Source organism: Acanthaster planci, linkage group LG12, assembly GCF_054643075.1.
Source record: "Acanthaster planci isolate LZ-2023a linkage group LG12, COTS_SCS, whole genome shotgun sequence".
In the NCBI taxonomy this organism is placed as follows: Eukaryota; Metazoa; Echinodermata; class Asteroidea; order Valvatida; family Acanthasteridae; genus Acanthaster; species Acanthaster planci.
The window spans coordinates 2,990,806-3,010,850 of NC_141788.1; the positions used below are offsets into that span (position 1 = coordinate 2,990,806).

At 40.8% G+C, this 20,045-nt stretch overlaps 1 protein-coding gene and 1 long non-coding RNA gene across 2 annotated transcripts in view; one reads left to right on the forward strand and one right to left on the reverse strand.

Annotated features, from left to right (window-relative positions):
• LOC110977488 (apolipophorins-like) overlaps window positions 1–2,772 on the reverse strand; it is a 47,029-nt gene extending 44,257 nt beyond the window's left edge. The window contains exons 1-2 of the mRNA XM_022231677.2: window positions 2,617–2,772; window positions 536–589 (exon numbers count right to left, since the gene is read on the reverse strand). Coding sequence (XP_022087369.2) covers window positions 536–589; window positions 2,617–2,671 — 109 coding nt within the window. The 5' untranslated portion in view covers window positions 2,672–2,772. The remainder of the gene's footprint in view (window positions 1–535; window positions 590–2,616) is intronic.
• A 1,615-nt stretch (window positions 2,773–4,387) lies between these two features.
• LOC147797063 (uncharacterized) lies at window positions 4,388–17,674 on the forward strand. Its single transcript, XR_015427354.1, has 2 exons — window positions 4,388–4,608; window positions 13,060–17,674. It is a non-coding gene; the product is annotated as an uncharacterized LOC147797063 (long non-coding RNA).
• Window positions 17,675–20,045: the final 2,371 nt, after the last annotated feature.

The following is a 20,045-nucleotide window of genomic DNA, read 5'->3' on the forward strand; positions in this document are numbered from 1 at the left end:
GGCTTTCGAGCTACAGGGGTTTACTTTCACTTTTATTAGTCCTGGCCACCTTAAAGTGGGTTGTTTTGGTTTGTTGTTTGTCTTTTTCTTTTTAATATACATGTACATGTTCTAGTTTGTTTTGTTCACTACTAATAATACAACCAGTGTGACAACATGCTGAAGTTGACCTTGAAATTCATATAATCATAAAATATGTATGACATTGTTTTCGTCTACCCATCATGCCTATGGAGATTCTTACCTGAAAATATTAATTCTGTGAATTCGGAAACATCTATAAAATTAAATCTACAATATCATTCTTACATATATTTTCTTGCCTCATTAAAAAACAACTTTGGTAAACCCGCCGCACTTCTTTCCAACTCGAACATTGCATCGGTCTACTTCGTCGGGTACCCAGACTTATTAAGCACGATTTTTCATTACGAAGTTTTGAAGCTGGATACCCGTCCAGAAATTCTGCCATTGAAAGCATGTGCTTTACACCCTCTGGGATCACAAGGAAAATCAATAGGGAGAAACGACTCACCGACGTTGCATGTTTCTCTCGAACAGTGTCTGGATCCCAAAGCTGAAAGAGGAGCTGCAAAAAAAAAATAGTAATAATAATAAATAAATAAATCAAAATAAAAAAGAAGTGCAACTTTTCCATTTTATTCTGTTTTTATCAGTTTATATCAACGAATTCCTTTAATCCGCAAAGTTCGTTTCAATCATTTGCTTAACAGTTAAAAAGAAATCTTAATTGCAAAAGTTGAATCATATTTCATTTTTTAAAAATTTTGCAACTTATTTTTCAAGAACAATGGCTGGACTCAATGCACAAAGCCCTGGACGCATTTTCCTACTAACAAGAGGGCGCCATATGACTCGCCCACTGTAAACAAAAATAAATAACTAGTGATAATGGCATGGTGTGACGGTGACGTGAGTCAGCTATGAAATCACGATGAAACTATAAAGATCGTACCGTACATCGATCAGGATGTGCACTATATGTAGACGATCAACTGATTTTATTATCCATGTTTACCCTTTGATAAATCATTCCGGAGCTGTTGTGGTTTGACCTTTCATCCCACTGTTGGCAATCACAATGTTATCATGCCAGTTTTATTATCTTAATCAGTGAACCAACAAAGCAGTTTATCCCTGTTTTTCTCCAAGGGAAAAACCTCTCTTAAACTCGAAGAAAGGCAGGTTTTTTCTATTGGCATGATAAAACAGCCCCGTCATCCAATACAAACGTACAGACTCCTAATGAAACTGTGCCGCAACTTTCTCATAATTTCCCTAGTTCCCTAGGTAGAAAAAACTCATTTACGGTATTGATACTTCCTCAGTGCTTCTTGTTTTCATCACGGAAAAAATGACCACAGAAAATAAACTTTCTCTCTCAAAAAATCTCAAGGATTCACCAGGAATGCTTGTCACTCTCAAGCACTGACGACCTTTCCGACACGATGGCATTTTTGTAAGATTTCTTAAGCATAAGAAAATTTCTCAAACCTTGCGAGATTTTTGTCGTCGTGTGAAAAGGGCTATTTTGTGTTAACCATGGAGGTAGAAAGCCAAGCGATGCGTGAACAGAACCGAGGTGATAAAAAGAGAATCCCGTTGCCGTAATGCAATACCCTCTTAGCAACCAAGACTCCCAGGTGCGCAGCTCAAGTAATAATTCATTTAAAAACCCTCTGGCTGATCGATAAGCGCTAGCCTGGAAGCGCCGAGTGAAACTGGCTGTGGGCCGACTGAGCATGCGCGAGGCTGGAATCTGCAAATCAGCTGTTCCGTGTAAACAATACGCGGTCTGGGCATAGACCCGGTGGAGAATAGTCTCGGTCCGTTGTTCGCGTTGACGCTTATCGACTCCAGAACAAAGGGAAAATTTCAACCTGTACGAGAAAGATCCTACTGCCATAAACAATGAATTTATTGCACCTTTTGCCTTAGTTTAAAAAAATTATGTACCACCATGGAGGTAGGAAAACGAAAAGACTGTACAAGCGATCTGGTTCGCTACGTACATGTTTTATGATGTTACATGTTCGTTTAAGTTGTGTCTTTCTTTACTTAAGACAAAACAGAGAATCGCCATGCTATCGACAGAAAAAAATATGTAGGCCTAATATTTGACGAAATCAACGGAGTCACTGTTGCGTGGCGAATTTTCTTTGTTATACAAACTAAATCTACCACGAAAAGGAGCAAATCGCAACTGTCAGTCACTAATCATAACCATAACCCCGGTACCGCACAAAGCAAATTCTGCACTGCGGTTTGCCGGCGGGTCCTGACGTTTTATCTATCAATAGTATCATGCTGTCTGTGGTCGTGTGGTTGAAGATATAAAGGGACCGCTATCTACAAAATCGAATTTCTACCTCCATGTTCAAACATAGTTTTCCCGGTTCTCTTTATGTAAGATTAAAAGAAATTACAAAGTACATTCGCACAAAAAAAGCTTTCGTTGGTATTCTTTAGTTACTCCAAAGCTTTTTGCGATGAATACAGCAATGAGTTTTGTCCATGGTCTGAGTGCCAAATTTTCTGAGCAACTCACCAAACGATTTGCGAGAATAAGATTATTTCTGTCAATGTTTTACTCACCAGCATACGCTCCAGCGACACAAGCCAGCAACAACCACGTCTTTAACAGCTCCATGACGGCCAGTTATAACCGTGGCCGCTCAACAAGTCCAGTCTGTGAACTTCTCGAGCTAGCAATTCGACAACTTTTAAACTTCGTTGCGAAATTGCAGGGGCTTTTATACCAGGGACTTTGACAAGAGCACCCTGGACTTATCCAATTATGCATATTAGAAATACTGAGCTGACGCAGGGAGCCGTACAAAGGCTAGGTTATCCCCGCGATCCCCCGATAGTTGTCAAGGTTTATTGCGGAGTTGGTGCAGCTCTTACGGTTATTGTTGGACCTCCCCGCAGTCCGCGTTGACACTTGTTCATTGGGCTGTCATCATTGCTTGAGAAGTGACGTATGGGCTATTTTGTAACCACCCTCCGGAAAGAGAGGAAAAGTCCAGATACGCTTATTTCACAATGTTATTTACTCTTACGTGTTGCCTCTAACAAAATTTATGGCTCTTGATTGTGCGATAAAAGTGTAACGGAAATACTGTGACCACACTAGGCCTAAATTTTATATACGCCACGACCAAAAAAGTCAATGAAATTGAAAGAAGGGCTGGGTGCTCCAAGAGGATTAGAATGGGTGCTCCTGGAAAAACCCTCATCATGAGGAATCAAAAATACAAATGAAGATGGTGCAGACAACAAAAATAAAGTGATGATGTTGTTTCGACGAAGGGTGATCTCTCTCAAGTTCCAGCTAAACAATTTTGGAAAAAAACACCTCCAGATGTTGAGACAATTTAGAATTATGGAAACGTTTAAAACTGGGGATTATGCATATTCTGAAATGTTAAGGTGAATAGCAGAACTTAAGGAATGGGAAATTTACAATCATGGGAATTTGTGAAAAATGGAGGAGGGGGCGGGGGTCGCTTACCTTTTCAACAAAATCTTGAGAAATACTCGTTAAAATATCTTTCGCTGGTGATTGTTACAGTTAAGAGGGGGATTACTCCCAGTATACAGACTTCTGTAATTAGGCGTATCGCATATGCATGAGGACGTGACAGAAATTAGGACTACTGCATCTGACGTTCATTTTGTTGTAATTTCCACTACGGCCCTGAGTGGAAACCAAGACAAATTTCAACTTCCAAGTGCGTCAAATTCTGAAGCGGGCCTTTTGGGGGGAGGGGTGAAAGCTGGTTAAGCCCTAATCCTCGCGTTGGTCTATCTTTCTACCAGTCCAGTCGAGGGGCAGGAGTTTTTACGACCGGGGTAATGTTTTCACACTAGGCGCCTTCGTAACATCAATAACTCTCTCAATGACAGCAGGGGGGGTCACGTCTCCCATAAAAACAATCGTCGCCCCACTTGAAATATGGGAAAGCAAAGAAAACGACAGAAACAGTAATTTGACATTTAACCGCCCTATGGCTGATCAAGGGCGGGTCCAGAACCAATTCTTTTGTTGGGGGGGGGGCAAAAACTTTGAGAAGCTTTTTTGCGTAAACTTCACCATGGCCACTTTTAGGGGCAAGGCTGTATGAAGCCTTTCTACACGTTGTCGGAAGGGTGGCAGATGAAAAAAGACACCCCCCCATTAAAAAAGAAATCGTCTGGCTCTCGTTTTTTTCAATTAAACCACAAATGGGGGGCCGTTTTGGTGGGGGAAATTATCGACTTGGATAGTATAGATACTATCAATTCACAAGTTATTATTAGTATAATTTAATTGTTTTCAAGAAATACTTATTTCATCACCTGCATTCCTGACTTGGCAGGTTTCCTGAAATTCTCGCACTCGCTGATTGGACGAAACTTATCGAACCACCATTACCTCTGACCTGAGCCATACGTTGGGGGCTTGTGATTGGATAAAAATTAATCAAGAAGTCGAAAAGAAAAGCGAGACGTACTACCAGTACACACGGAGCGACTTTTACCTAAGGATATTGACAGTTTTGGCCCGAATTTTCGGTCGTTCTCCTATTCATCTATCAAAAGAAGGTAAGTGTTTACTACTGTTAGTTACATGCTATGTTAGGCATATTAAGTTTCGACTCAAAAGCACAGCCAAATCAGCCACACCTACACTCTCACCATGCTTTCACTTAGGCTACTGTTTGTCATATCAAATTGCATTTTACCTATTTCGTGAAATGTTTCGTGTGAGGTAAACATGTTGAACTTGAAGCATGGTTGGAGGGAGTTGCAGTTTCATTTTACTTTTATATCTTTTGCCTTTATCTGTTTACCCATCGTTTAAATAGTGTCATTTTATACTGGGCTGGTCTGTATTGCTATGACCATGATGACGTTCCTACGTCCTACCTACCAGTACACGTACATGACCTACATCATGTAGGCCCTGCAAGGGCGCCTCGTCTAACGTTAGTCCGAGCATGGACACCAATGCCATGGACTCATGGAGGGTCTGAGGGAGGAAAAGAAAAACTTGGACTCAACGAATCGCCTTTTTTAACATTTGGACCTGTCCAAATATTTAAAAAAGCGATTTATTCAAATGTTTAAAAAAAAGAGGCGATTTGTCATGATGTAGAGTCGAACTAGGCCCCTGGGCTTACTAGCTGACTAAGACTAGCCTGCCTTTGTTCTGGATCGCTTGAAGTTGAACTTGAAGTAAAAATCTAGGCCTAACGTCAGCATAGTCAGGCGTAGGTGGAGTAACGTTAGGACCTAGGCCTTTTGTGTGGTTCTTCAGTTCGACATGTAGGCTTCTTCTTGTACAAAATTTCTTCAGAAAATGTCTCGAAAAGAAATTTTGGTCAGGTATCCGATTTGCATTTCGGCATTTTGAATGGTTTATCAAAAATCACGAAAGCCCCCCAAAAAATTGACAAAAATCTACACAGCCATAAGTCAACTCACTATGCAAAATTGCAAATACCTTTTTTCATACTCAACAGTCATGTAAAATTTTGCATCTAATGTCTGTTTAATCAGATGACTTTTAGACTTTCCGTTTGTTTAAAATTGGCCGAAAATTGAATGCATAGTTTTTCCTAGTTTTGGATTGTGCATTTTTTGCACACAAATACATTGCAAACTCAACTACGTGGACGGAGCAGTTATGTATGTGATGTAATGGGTTCATCATTGTGCGGAGTAGGGGATAGTATCGTTGATAGCTTGCTGTACAGTGGGAAAAGTAAAGTCGAACATCAAAATTTACGCAAGTTCTACTTTTTAATTCATTGGAATTCTTATTTATGAACTAATTTTCTCTAAGTTAAGATATTCTTCATTGGAAAATCAGCTTGTTATGATGGTTCCGGCTGTAATATGGATTTCTCGTGTGGTTAGTTTTATTCGTGAAGAAGTTTTTATTGGAACTGGTTTAACCGATCAGGGATGTGAGAATTCAGCTTTTTAGCTGATGTCCGGTTTTTTTTGTTCAGATGTTGACCCTGAATTTCAGCTTTTTTGTACACCTGGTCCGTACAAAAGCATTGGAACTTTTTACATTTCAGCTTTTTGCTAGCAGTTTTCAGCTTTAATTTTACGTGACCACTCACACCCCTGACTGATCCAGAACTAGGAAAAGTTTCGTCAACACTTTCATTGATCCTGTAAAGTCCAAATTAAAAGCTAAGATTTTGAAAATGACTAAGATGGAAAGCTTGCGGTAAGCACTATGCAATATCTCTTTCTGAGTCTGTGTGGTTCTGATAAGAACCGGAGAGGCTCAACGTTTCGGACAGTGTGCTCTGTCCGTTGTCAGGAGACTGAACTGGATAGTAAACGAAACGAAACGTTGGGCCTCTCCGGTTCTTATCAGAACCACACAGACTCAAAAAGAGATATTGCATGGTGCTTACCGCAAGCTTTCCATCTTAATCGTCTGTCACCATGAATAGCTTGAAATCCCATTTTGAAAATGATTTGGTACTTTGCCACATTTCACTGGAATTTGAGGATTTTTGTACCTGCTATCTGACTGAATAATTTCCGTGATCCATAACTAGGAAAACGACTGTAGTAGGACAGGCATGACTAAGGCCTTGGGCTACATTTTGAATGATTGTAGGCCTTCAATACAGACGGCCCCCAACGTACCCAGCCAAACCAAGAAACTTGAAAAGAGCAGTGTGGTTAAATAACTGATAGGCTTCTCCTATTGAAATATGACCGAAATTAATATTATTTATATTTAGGCAATAGGCATCGTCAGGGTTCTTTGGGGAAAAAAACACACATTTTTCTTGGGGAAAATTTCCCAGGGGGATTGGTTGAGGGGCAAAGTTAAGCTAAAACAAAATAATAATTAGGCTAACAATAACAGTGGAAGGGGGCATCCAGAAATTTTCAAGCAAATTGGTGAGTTTCATCCCCTTCTTTTTTTTTTGCCTTTTTTTTCCTCTCCTCTTTTTTTCGTGCTTAATTTTTCTTTTTTTTTTGAAGGGGGAGGGGCTGGGGTGGTGGGAAGTACCCCCCCGGTAGTGTCCACAAATTAGGCCTAAAAATTTTACACTAATGTAAAAAAACATGAAACTTGCCTAGGCTATAAACATGACTAACAGTAACACTCACCACGCTGACACTTAATAAATGAGTTAGTTTAGATTTTTGAAGTTTATTTTCACGCCCCTCCTGTCCTTCTGTCCCAGCTGCTCAACTGTGTTGATGTTTGTTTATTTTTTGTCAGTAGAATAGGTGAACTTTCGGGTGACAACATTATAAAATCTTAGTTAGAAAAAGCAAAGATCATATAGCGCCGCATAGCGGCGCAAGATGGAGAACTTCACTGTGAATACACATAAATGTTGTAATCGCATGGGCGCCATTTGAACAAGCGATACGCCTGCACAATGCACATTAATGCACAGGGGACACCGTGGCAGGCACGTACACCTGGTGCGCCCTAAGCTTTACCGTGAACCGCGCATGTGTATCACTTTCTCAAATGGCGCCCATGGTAATTACACCTTTTGGGCAGTTATCCATCTTGCTCCCTCGGTGCTGTATGATCTTTGGAAAAAAGTACTGTGAGCAGAAAATATGCATTGTTGGAATGTTTTAGCTTTTTAGCCTAACATAGGGTTAACTGAGAAACTAATCAGAGTGTCTAACACCTTCAAGGGGTTCTGCCAGTTGACGAAAACAATCTACAAAACAACCAAAAGAGTTTCCCTCCATGAGTTCTACCATGTGGTGGTGTCAGTCCCATTGGACAGGGTTCCCGCGGCCTAAAAAGTCATGGAAATTTGTTTTTGTTACCCGGCCTGGAAAAGTCATGGAATTTTGTAAAAATTACAAAGTCATGGAAAAGTCATAGTCAGTTTTCAAATGCTGTTTGTGATTTCTATTTCTATTATCAGAAAGAAGTGCATAAAATGCAGGGTTGTATTCGCAACTTTAAAAGTCTGCATAGTCCAAGAAATCACATTATTGGGTCATGGATTTTCATTATTCAGTCATGGAAAAGTCATAGAATTTCATTGTCCTTTAGGTGCAGGAACCCTGATTGGACACTTTTAAGCAGCGTAAAATTATGATCAGGACAAATCCCTAAGTCCAGCAGAAGTGTTTTGCTGCCCCCCCCAAAAAAAATCGAATTGCAGTCACACTCTCTCATCCCTTCAGCTTTTGTCAAAAACACTCGTAGTTCTCCAGCTTTTATTTTGAACTGAGGAACTGGAAGATTTGTTATTGAGCTGTGAGGTTGTCGCACCTGGCCAAGTCCATTGTCATGGGCATGCAGGGTCGTTCAGAAACAGTGGAGTAAAAAAACACACAAGGACCTTGTGGCTGGTTATTTCCAGGGTGTGTAACTCAGGCAACAACACTAAGAAACCTCAAGGGTATTATTTGTTTCCTTGTCTGTGTCCCATCCGAAGTTGCACAAGTTCCCATACCCGTACTTTTCCAAAGTTTGCTGACCCCAAAGTGTAAACTGTGCTTTGTTGGCCAAAATGAAACCATGCCTAATTCTTGCCAGAAGGAAGCTTTAATACAAGGGGCATGTTTTTGATACTTGCCATTCGAAGTATTTGTTTTGTTGATTTTTGTTGTGTGCATGTTGTGTTTATGGGGGTTGGTCGTATCTGTAGGTCAAAGCAAAGTAAATGGGATCCTGGCATAAAAGATTAGTGAAAGAATGTTCCAAGAAAATTGTGGAACATTTCTGGAGTGCATAATTGCAAGTGTGGCCATCTGTTGCCATCATTGACAGATGGCAAATACTTGCATATCTGGCTGTAATCCTGTAATTCGAGAGAAGAAAGCCACCAGTGGTGTGTGAAATAGTACAATTACAATTGAATTAGTTAACATTTGTCAAATTGAACCCTGTGTTAGCAGTTTTGTTCATATGTTGCCGGCTTTACACAATTGCACCCATAGAGATTATACAAGGGAAGTTTTTTTTCTTTTATTAGTTTATAAAACCACAAGGTAGTTGAGTAAAGTTGGCTCAAGGCGAAATGCTGGGTGTTACAAGGTTTCTTGTGTTGTGATCTGCGAGCATTAGGTCTTACCTTGACTCTTGGATAGAATGTGACATTGACTGGAGTCAGTATTAACTTGTTTTAAACCCTTGAAGTCTTTACCATGGGTACATTGAATTGTTATTCATACAGTGTAGTTCAACTGTTTTACTGTTCCAGCTTGGAGTATTGCGCAATGTCTGAACTCTGACCTTTTATCATTGTTGAACCTTTTGCTTGACTGCCAAACACTCTCAGGGACCGGTAACCTGGTTACAAATGCTATATTAGGAAACTTTCTCTGAGTGGCTCTGAGTGGCCACATCTGACCCTGGTGACCAAGGGGTCAGGTGAAACCTTGAATATTGATTAGGAGAGCTGGTAGGTATGTATGATAAGGTCCTAGTCCAGACAATAACCTGATGATTGCACCTACCTATTTACATTGATTGGTTGTACGACTTGCAGTCAGCATTGCACAATAGGTTGTACATGCCATGTTTCACAGTTTTCAGTATCGGACACATGCTGAAAGATTTGTGTAGCTGTATGTGTGTGTCTGACACCAGAGAGCTACTCAGGGTGTTGGTCCCCCTACATGTAGTTCTTATGGAAACAAGGGGGTGAGGACACTTTAAAGGGGGAAAAATAATGTACATTTACATTTTCAAGTTAGCAAAACTGACCACGATGAAATTCTTCAAAAGTGCGATGTCATTTCTGACTGTAGCTTTCACAATGAGGAGCTGTTTAGGCAAGTGGTTAAACATGGTCTGTTTACTTAGGGAAGAAAGTTCATGGCGTGTTCATTGTATTCAGCTGGGCTGAAGCCAACTTCGTCCCTGTCGGTAGTCTGGGCCTATAAGGCTGGATATGACTAGATTTATGCTCACAAAAAGTGGGGCCAAACAACACCTGTAGTATTGGATGCTGTGTTGAGAAGAATCAATTTCAAATCCAGTCATAGCATATCTGACAAGCCTCCATGAAACATCCTGAGCATACGTGTAGACATGCTCTTTAGATGTGTAGATTAGCCTGCCAGTGAGGCAACCACATTGATTGTGTAATGCTCATAACTCCCTAGGGTGTGAGTGGTTTTGTATTGAAAATGGAGGATTAAGCCCTGTAGGGTGTATCTGAAACGTACGTTAAATTATTTTATGGTCCCTAATTTTTCACTTTCTTTTCAATTTTCTGTGGGTTAACCGATGACATTTTGAGTCATTCCCACAAAACAAAATCACCCCACGAAAAGTGATCCTCCGAAGTCTGCTTGCAGCCATTTTTCAAGTGATGACCCTCAACATCTCGGGCACTTAGGACCATTTTTCAACCATATTTTTTTTTAACCATTCTGCTCTCAGATGAAAGCCCAACTGAGACCCAGGGAGTTGATCTTGGCAACGATTTACACAATCTCACCATTTTGGGGGGCCATACAATCTCCTTTTTCAAAATATACTGTGGGGGGAGGGGGGCACTTTTAATGCTAATGAGCTGGCCAGAAATTCTCACTTGAATTAGTGGACTGCACCCTGTATGGGCTACATATAGCCTCTAGAGGCACTGCATTGTGTGAAACAAGTTTTGCTTGTTATTCATGTGTCTATGAAGTCTTAAAATTTTGCGGGGTACACTTGTCATATGAGCACAGACGACATGATTCAACTTCCCGATAATGTGCTGTACTGCCACTGTGTTTTATTCTTCCATGGTTGTGTTATTTCAGTCTTTGTGCATGCTAGAGGATTCTATCTAAATCAAGCACTTTTTGCTTAATACTAACAAGTTTTTAATAGTGTGCATTTGCAACTGGCCAGTTTTTGGCCCCAAAATGTAATCTGTAAAAGTGCAAACAATGATGCTGTCTTCAGCATGTGATCCCAGTGAATGAGCATTTCTTTGAAAATAATTATTGCCCTTAAGAAAAAAAAACTGTAAGCGGATGTATGAAGTACCTCAAGGTTAAGTTGGCTTACTCTGCAGGGAGCTTTGTACAATGAAGCCTCTTAGGCCCTCGGTGAGGGTGACCCATGAACATAAAGTACACCAGGTTGACACATAAGAGTGGAGGTGATCCCCATTCTCTGCTGTACAGTGCAAGTAAGAAACTTTCTCCACTTACAGAGGGAGGAGGACCAATCGATGGACTGTCCCACACAGGTTCTTTGAAAAGCAGTGAAGTGATTGTATGCTAATGCCTTCGCGCATGGTTCAACTCTCTAATGAAGAAAGTAGGAAAACAAGTTTGTGTACTGGACCAGAGGCCTCCGACACAGCTGGGCCACACTGTTAGAAGTTTAGGGATTGACTTTCAGGGACCAACAACTGCAACTTCATCAAGGGTGTACAAGTTAAAAGTAAACATCTGTGGGTTTGATTATAGGGAGGGCCAGAGGCAAATTCTTTGATGTAGTATGCCACTTATTTTGCCCCTAAGTTTACAAAAGTATTTCTTGTAATAATTTTTGGACTTGTTCTATGTTAATTGGCGGATTGAAAGTCAGACAAGTTTTCTGTGCTTTGGCTCAATTAGCCTGTAGGCTAGTCATCGATTATTGGCTGTCGTTAATTAATGGCAGAACTGCAGGTCATACATGGAGTTTGTCAGATTCAGCTGTAAGCCGCTCAGATTACAGAGCTACTCACACGTCTGTGTTTTAAACTCAAAAAGGTAACTGGAAACTCAAATGTCGACCTGAAACTCAATTATGTCAACTTGAAACTCAACCAAGAAACCTCTAGGATATGCAAATACATGTATCTAATTAATTGAAGCAGGCTAGAATGAGGATTGAAAAGGTAGGATCAGGTAGGTAATCGGATTAATCCTCTCCAGAGTCCAGACTATCCTGGAATTTCCCTCCTGAGATGAGATTAGTGGTGATTATAAGGTTTAGCATGTGAAGAAGTGTGGAGGGAGCCCAAGCTGGGAAATGACAAATCTCAAAGCTGGAACAAAGTGGAAGATTTCTGTACAAAATGGATAGCATTAAAGCTATTTACACAAAAAGAGTTGTGACTTGGGTCGGGAGCGTATCATAAGTGTGATGCCTCATAGGTCAGGCGCCTCAAAAGTCCAAGGCCTCATAAATCCGACGTTGGACCAATTAATGAAGTGTTGGACTTAATATGAGGTGTCAGTGCGATTGACTGTGAAACATGGAGGAGTGCGGGCCCACGTGATGCGTCACCTGCGAGCGAGATTCAACTTTGTTCCCGACTCGAGCCCACGATACTGACCCTGTTAGGAAAACTAAATCAAGCAGACTACCTGCACAGTTTGTACACTGGTCCAGTATTAGTTAATCCAAAATACCACTGTGTAAAAATGATGTATGATACTTCCCTAAATGTAAAAGGCATTTTTTCGACTGTAATACTTTTGAAACCTTAAAAATGTTTGTATGTGTCATAAATAGTACACCATACTTGCACCGGGAACCAGTCTTGTTCCTAGCACTGTCTTCATACGCTAGTAACGAGCGTCAAATGTCGGACTTTCAGGGCGTCAGATTTTTTGAGGCATTGGATCTATGCCATGGCCGAAAAAAACCGTTGGAACTTTTAAACGCATTTGTCGGACCAATGAGGCATTGGACCTATGAGGCGTCAGAATTATGAGGCGTAGGTCTTAAGAGGCATCGGATCTATGAGGTACCATACTTACGGACTTTTTAAAACAATTTTTTTTTTTACTTGTGAGGCATCAGAATTACGAGGCCTCGGACTTACAAGCTGACCCCCTTTGGTCAAGATGGCATTAGTTTTTTAAAAAATACAGACCCAGGCCTGTGACTTGCAGTACTTTCCAAACCTGAATTCGATGGTGCTCATTTAATTATTTATCCTTGTGAGAAAAGTGGCTGAGAACAAGAAGGGAACAGATATTGGACACGCGTGCATGTGCTGTCTTTTCAGTCTTTATAACAATGACTTCGTTACAATTTCTTGCAATATTCTCCCGAGCAACTTTTCATTTCTTTTTTCCCTATTTTACTTCTCCAAGCAAACAGCTACCAGTATGGCTTGTGCTGGGGGATGCATAGATTCATGCAGTACCGCCACCGAGGGAACAAACAACAGCTCGCTGAGACCTTCTGTCGGAGAGGTTTCCTTGGAGAAGTTTGCTTCAGTGCTTAAGCAGAATGGTTGAGGGAGGGCCGGGGACTTGGAACCAAAATGCTCCAAGAGGGATTATAAGCCTGCATCAAGGGTCTGAGGTCTGGTCGATTGGACGTCTGTGCTCTGTGATTGGGCAGGTAGAGGAATTAAGGATGAAGACGGCCATGTGTGCCAGGAAGACTGATTCGCTTTCCATCTTGCCATGACGGAGGAATCTACAGGCATTTTTCTTGAGGAGATCCCAGCTCTGTGGAGAGATGTGATTTTTGCCGTACTAGTACGGCCGGCCGGCCGTGTGATATTGCTGGGTGCTGGAATGCGTCAGTAGCAGTTATCATCATACTTCAGCATTACTGCCACCCTTGCTGGTCATGCTGCGGTGGTCACTATGAGGTCTGTCAGGATATTTATACAGTGCTTCTGTGCATCTTCCACTGTGACGCACAGTGGATGTGCATCAGCGATGTTTATTTACCTACCTCCCATGGAATGGGCGACCAGTGGGATTTGGATGTCAACAATTGTCTGAGCTGCACTCATTTTTTTTTACCTTCAATGGCTGCGCATGATCACAACACCACTCCTGAGCATGTAAACCCGCCAAGGTCGTGCATGTAAGCACCTGATGAGAACACAGTCTGGGTGGCAGGAACACGAAAGAATAGAAATAACCCAGGTGATCATGCAATTTTCATTGCACCTGACTCTCGTTAAACCTCCTTATGCCGTAAGGGTAACAGAGAGACGTCCTTCCAAACAAATGGGTTAGTCGGTCTTGTTGCCAAGTTTTCTGGGTAAAATTGCTGTGCTGAGTATGTATTGCCACGGCAGTCAGGTTCTGCCGGGTGTTCCTCTCAACCTTCTCCCATCTCCCCCAAATCTTTTCTGACAATATCGTTTTTCTGAGAATGAACTTGAAAGAAAGACAGTAAATGCTGTGTTTCTTTATCGCCATAATCTCACGGAACAAAAAATGTGTTAAAAACCAAGGTTTTATTAAAATTTTGCAACATTGCTGGACACTCCTCCATTTCCAGTACTTGATTTCAAACTGCAACCAGGAAATTTACAAGCAAATGACACAGTTTGGGAGATGGAAAACTATCAGAGTGTATTATGACAGATGCTTGATATCTTAATTCACACAGAGTCATTCGTGATCAAGTGATAACAAAACCGCTGACGAAGCACACAAAATTGAGGCTGGGATTTGGTTGTTGAAAAAAAAAGCAAATAACAGATTAACGATAATGGTATTTGTGTTTGTTCTTATTCAGCGATTTGTCCATGAATGTAACGATGTCTCCAAATCACTGCTTAGATATTATCAGCTATGTCAGCCATGGCCGGTAAGAGGTCGGTCACATCTGCTGATTTCTTTGTCTCGAAACAGGTGCACCGAAAATTCCATCATCAGAGAGAGTTGATATCGATGAAAGCATACAGAGTAAAGCGATTGGTCCACCAATTTATTTGTATCGGGACTGGGGGAATCTCAGATATAAATTTAATTCATTTAGGTCAATGAACAAGTGGAAATCATTTGCACATGTTCACACCTTTCTAACAGTGAGCTATAATGAATGGAATGCTGAATGTCATATTTACGCTCAACTGCAGAGTAAGTAAGCACATGTGTAGAGACATTGCCACAGCTCCCAACTTTTAATTCAATATTTATTTTAGTTTTGACAGATATTCACACCATGTATTTTTCCTTTAAAATGTAACTGGTTTGGTTGTCAGGCTTCAGACATGAATCATGCTTGAATGTTGAAGGGAGTAAGTTGAACGAATGGAACTGCAACATTGTATAAGCCGTTCAGGGCTCTGGATATCGTATCAGCTGGCTCCAAACTTTTGTCTGCCCCAGGGTCCATGGACTCCACCTGATCATGTCAGCAGCCAGAGTTTATCAGTGGGCAAATAACAATTGTGGTTTTTGTGGTTAACCCAAAGGTGATGATCAAACAAAAGCTTGCAGGTTTTGAAAAGTCAATAGGTGGACAACTGGCTTGCAATTGATACAGCATTAATTACATCACTTTCAGGTGCCAGACAACAATCCATGTGAGGTGGAAATACCTGCCAATGGAGAATTTGTTTGTACTTACTTCCATACGCACAGTATGCTGCTCAAAAAAAGTTAAGTTTACTGCTGAAAATGTGCATTTGATGTTTTGAAACATTCCAATGAGAACACCATCTAGACAAACAAAAAATGAAAGAACTAGACCCCACTCATTGCTTGGAAAAAATTAACAAGTAAAAGTTCACTTTTTTGAGTAGAGTAATTCTGGTTTTACCATGCACTGTATGAATTATAGAGTTAAAGTGAACTTAGCAACCTGTGCATATTTGGCATGCCCAGATTTCTGGATATGGATAAGGTGAATTTCAAGTTTAAAAATGCACACTTCAACTTGATATGATTGAAAGAGATTAATCCCAATTGACAGGTGTTTTTTTGTCCTAGAGTATGCAATTCTGAAAAGTAAGGTGATGGCAGGACATGGCCAGCTGAATCTGCTAGAGGAAAAGTTTGGAAATTGGAGGTCATCACATTAATTTTTGTTTAAGTTAAGCCTTGTCCATATCATTCAAGTTGGTGAGCATTTCCCTTTAACCCTAACCCTCCTCAGTCCTCCAACAGGTGAAGGATTGAGGAGGGTTAGGGTTAATCAGTAGGGCATCATAGGAGATTCCTTCTTCATTCAGTGGTGACCTGCCAAGGAGCAAGCTGTAAATCCAAGCTTCCTGGGCTTGAAGATGCCTGCCCAATGCCCAGGCACACTTAAAATACACTGTCTGAATAAATACATGTACTGGACAGCCGTCAACAAAGAGCATTACCTCGTCCCGCACCGGAATTTAGTGAACTCGTCTAAATCACAACTGGGACCAGTGGGATTGCGATGAAAAGTTTGTTGAACTTGTCATGTACAAAGTATGTGATACATTTTTTTGCACCAGTTCTGGCTGGGTAGCGACACATGCACCTTGAGTTCAATAAAAAGTTATGATGAGAATCAGATGACGCACAACAAATTGATTGTAAGATAAGTTTTTATGCCCAATCTGCAGTACACGTTGTGCCAAAGATGTAAAAATCATTAATGCAGCATAATACACTGTGTATGGTCATAATTGAATGTACACTTGCATTCCAATCCCATATACATTACAGGATTAGGATCACTTCTGAGATCCCAGGAATGAATCTTTCTAGGTTTCTTCTGAGATTTCTTTCCCATATACATGTAGGTATGAAACTCTGTAAACAGGAAACATTGGTACTGTGGACTTTAAGTGCACGAAGTGGACAGAAGGCAGTGATATTCCCGCATGTACAAAATCCATGCCCAGGTTTTCAGTCGGAGATCAACGACTTCCCAGCTTCCATCTAGGGCAATTTGCCAGTTTCTGCAGCCAGCTGTTTGCCAGTGAGCACCAGGGGCATGGCATGGTGTCAAGGTTGCCAGCACTGGCAGAGAGGGAAGCAAACTTTTGGGTGAATGCCGGCATACACAATGCCAGCGCACAGGTCGGGAAAGGCCAGCACTGACTAATGTTTGCCAACAGGACAGAGATATTGTGCAACATTATCTATCCAGGCACATATGCTGTGTCAAAAATGTCTAGTGAAATTTTCCTCGATCTAATCATGCTTCCTTCCTTAATGATCTCATGAAATGTGACACATTCGGGTACTATTTTGCACAATGTTCTCCAGGAAATTCTCAATAATTAATTAGCGTCACTTATGTTGCATTCAGTTCCAAATGAGAAAGTGAACTGTTTCTATATCTCTCTGCAACTTTGAATGGGTAAACTCGGAGCTTTCTCATGTTTTAGTACCTACATGTATAAAATATGTAAGCGCCAGCTTAAATTCAAGAAAACTCTTCAGACAACTGGACTGGGTGGTCCTTGGCATCACTTGTACATGTGTCAGTTTTCCTAATGGAAATGAAACTGCTGTGTGGAATTTTTACAGTGTTTTATAATGGACAGAAAGTTCATCAGGTGCCTTACTCTAAAAAGAGTCTGTGGTGTGAATTTTACCAAGGAATGCATGTCTATATCACCTTTGCTCATAAATATGCAGATTCACATTAGCATACAAATGAAACGACATCAAAATATCACTAAAATGGCACAATGAAGAACAGGTTGAACGAGAAACAAACAAGTATTTACCAGAACTGCATTGAATAGCATTCCATGTCATGGGCCCTTAAGATTGTACGTCACTAGATTGTTATCGAGATGACAATTGTCATGTTGTGTGTTGAGCAACACTTGTTTTTCATGTACACATGTGCTAGTATCATTAGAAATGTCAAATTCCAATACAAGTATGTAGATCTCGTTACTATCTATAATGCTGAGAAAAAACAACTTCAGCTCACTCCAAAGGTTTAAAGTCGTTATGGCAGTGCGATTGTCTATTGGGGGGGGGTTGAGGTGTCGCTGATTAATAAAAGGGTTCGACTTTAGGGCCATTGTTTCCTTCTGCACAAATCTGGGGCCTGATAGGGATGATGACATTGTGAGGAATCTTGAAAACAGCGGTGCCGAAAACATCACATCGTTAAAACATTACATTGCAAATATTCAAGCACAGATGATCTTCCTGTTCCAGTTGCACCGTTTTGTACTGGCATTGTTCAAGGGTTTTCCAGGGTTACTGATCAAGGCCATGGAGGAAGGACATTTTACCAGGCAATGCCTGTGCTGGTTTCAATATGGAACATGGTAAACATGTACCATTAGTCCAGTCTTGCTTGTGCATTTGCAGAAGGAATTTTTTTCCCCTGTGGTTACTGTCTGCTATGCCGATTTGTCCTGGTGTCCATGATTGGAATGATATCAGTGATCTGCTTTTGAATTCAGTTTTTGTTTTCAAATCTTGGGCCCTCTCTTTTAGACCCAGGGGGCCATTTAAAAAAGCGGCGATGAAATTTGCTTAGCAAAAAGACATTTCCTCAATAAAATCTGCTTAACTACCCAAATACCATTCATTGCATAAATGAGTGACTGGTTCCCATCTGACCTTTTGCTTGTGTACCTAATAAACATGCTAAGCAGTTTAAATGAACTTTGACCCAAGCTGCACAAGACAGTACCCATGTTATTCACCTGTCTCCAAGAAGTTATGTCTAGATTGGAACTGACCAATCAGAAAGTGGAGGAACACCTTGAATCAACTTCAGGCCTTATGTTTTGCTGTTAACTTAAGAAACCGCCCCTGTTCCCACTTCACTTTCAAGAATATCCAGTAATTTCTGCAGCTTAAATCAACAACACCCCCCTGCGGTGGCTTTTCTATCACCAGTATGATGCAACCTCATTGCATAACACAGTGACCCTGGAAACAATGCCATTCCTTCTGCTAACAACTGTTTGATCAAAGGTTCACTCTCCAAGACTGCTACGTGACTTGCAGGGATAATCAAGGTGAGACAATCAAGCCTCGATCTGTCTTGCATACAGCCAGCGAGGTATATTCCCCCGCTAGGACAAATTCAGCCCGGCGGTGCAATCAGTACTTCCCTATCAGCGATCTTTACCAAGGGCTATAAGAGAATCGGGTGATCGTGTCGCCTTTGCTCCTGGCAGAGATTAATAACGCTCTTGCTGAAACAGCTGACCAACCAAATTCCATTTTGGACCATTGGCTGATAGCATGCCATTGTCAAACCGCAGATGCGCTTGGCCTCATTACACTTGTGTCTGACTTAGGCTGTGCTGAATAATCGAATATTTGATCGATTGTCCAATATTCAAATATTAGTTTTCGAGTTTGAATATTTGAATGCAAAATTCATAAAATTAAGGGAAAAGTTTGTTTTGTTTTAAATGAGAAACATTGCACCATGAAGGCTTGTTTCAAGCAGATTCAAATGAAAAGCGTCAGAAATCTTAATGATTTTAAAAGTAAATTATTCATTAAACAATTAAAAAGGAATAGAAATTTTCAACAGGGCTATATGTCTTGTTCATCTCTTAAATCTTGCTAAATCGTGGCTGGAAACACTTCTGTGAGAACCTATTATATTGATCATAATGTATAAATATGCGTTTTAATGCAACTGATTTTGTATATGGTTTGTTCATCAACAATCTGCCGGTGGGTACGACCGAAAATATTCGGATATTCGATCAGATTGAAGGTTGAATATTTGAATAGTGAATTATTCGAATTGACTTGGCCCTAGTCTAACTTGATATTAGAAGGACTAAGAGTGAATGTTGTAGCTTTTTTTTGCGAAAACTGTGGCAGTAATGTCACCTGATCCCTGTCAGTAACCCCCATGCCAAATTCTGATCAAGGCGACCATGAAGTCTCTCCATTATTGACATCTCCAAGCAACAGTTTTGATATTTTTTTCAGCATTTACTTATTTTGTAGTAGTCATTCCCCAATGAACTATACAAAATGTTTCACGAAAAAACATTCCATAAAATCCTGTCTTCTATCATGGATTACCCTAATTTTCAAAATCAAAAGGGTATGGAGTATGACTCTGTCCCTCTGATCTGAGCGAATCCAATCTTCCGCTGATTTTCTTCATGACCTCAGAAGAGATTGCAAGTGGTTTGGAAGAACAACTGCCTTTAACTGACAGCCAATCAGTTTAAATACTGAATCCTGTACACATAGGCCTATAATTATGGATCATGAGTAACGATCAGTCCACTGGTAGTCCGCCGAGACGCCATGCGAAGGAGGGCCGATTCCTAGACTTGTCAAATACACATACAGTGATGTGGATCACTAAAGCTAAACACAGTCACTCTTGGTCTTTGCCCAAGGCATTACTTCTTGATATTTGTCACCCGCGGACAAATCCGCACTGCAGCACC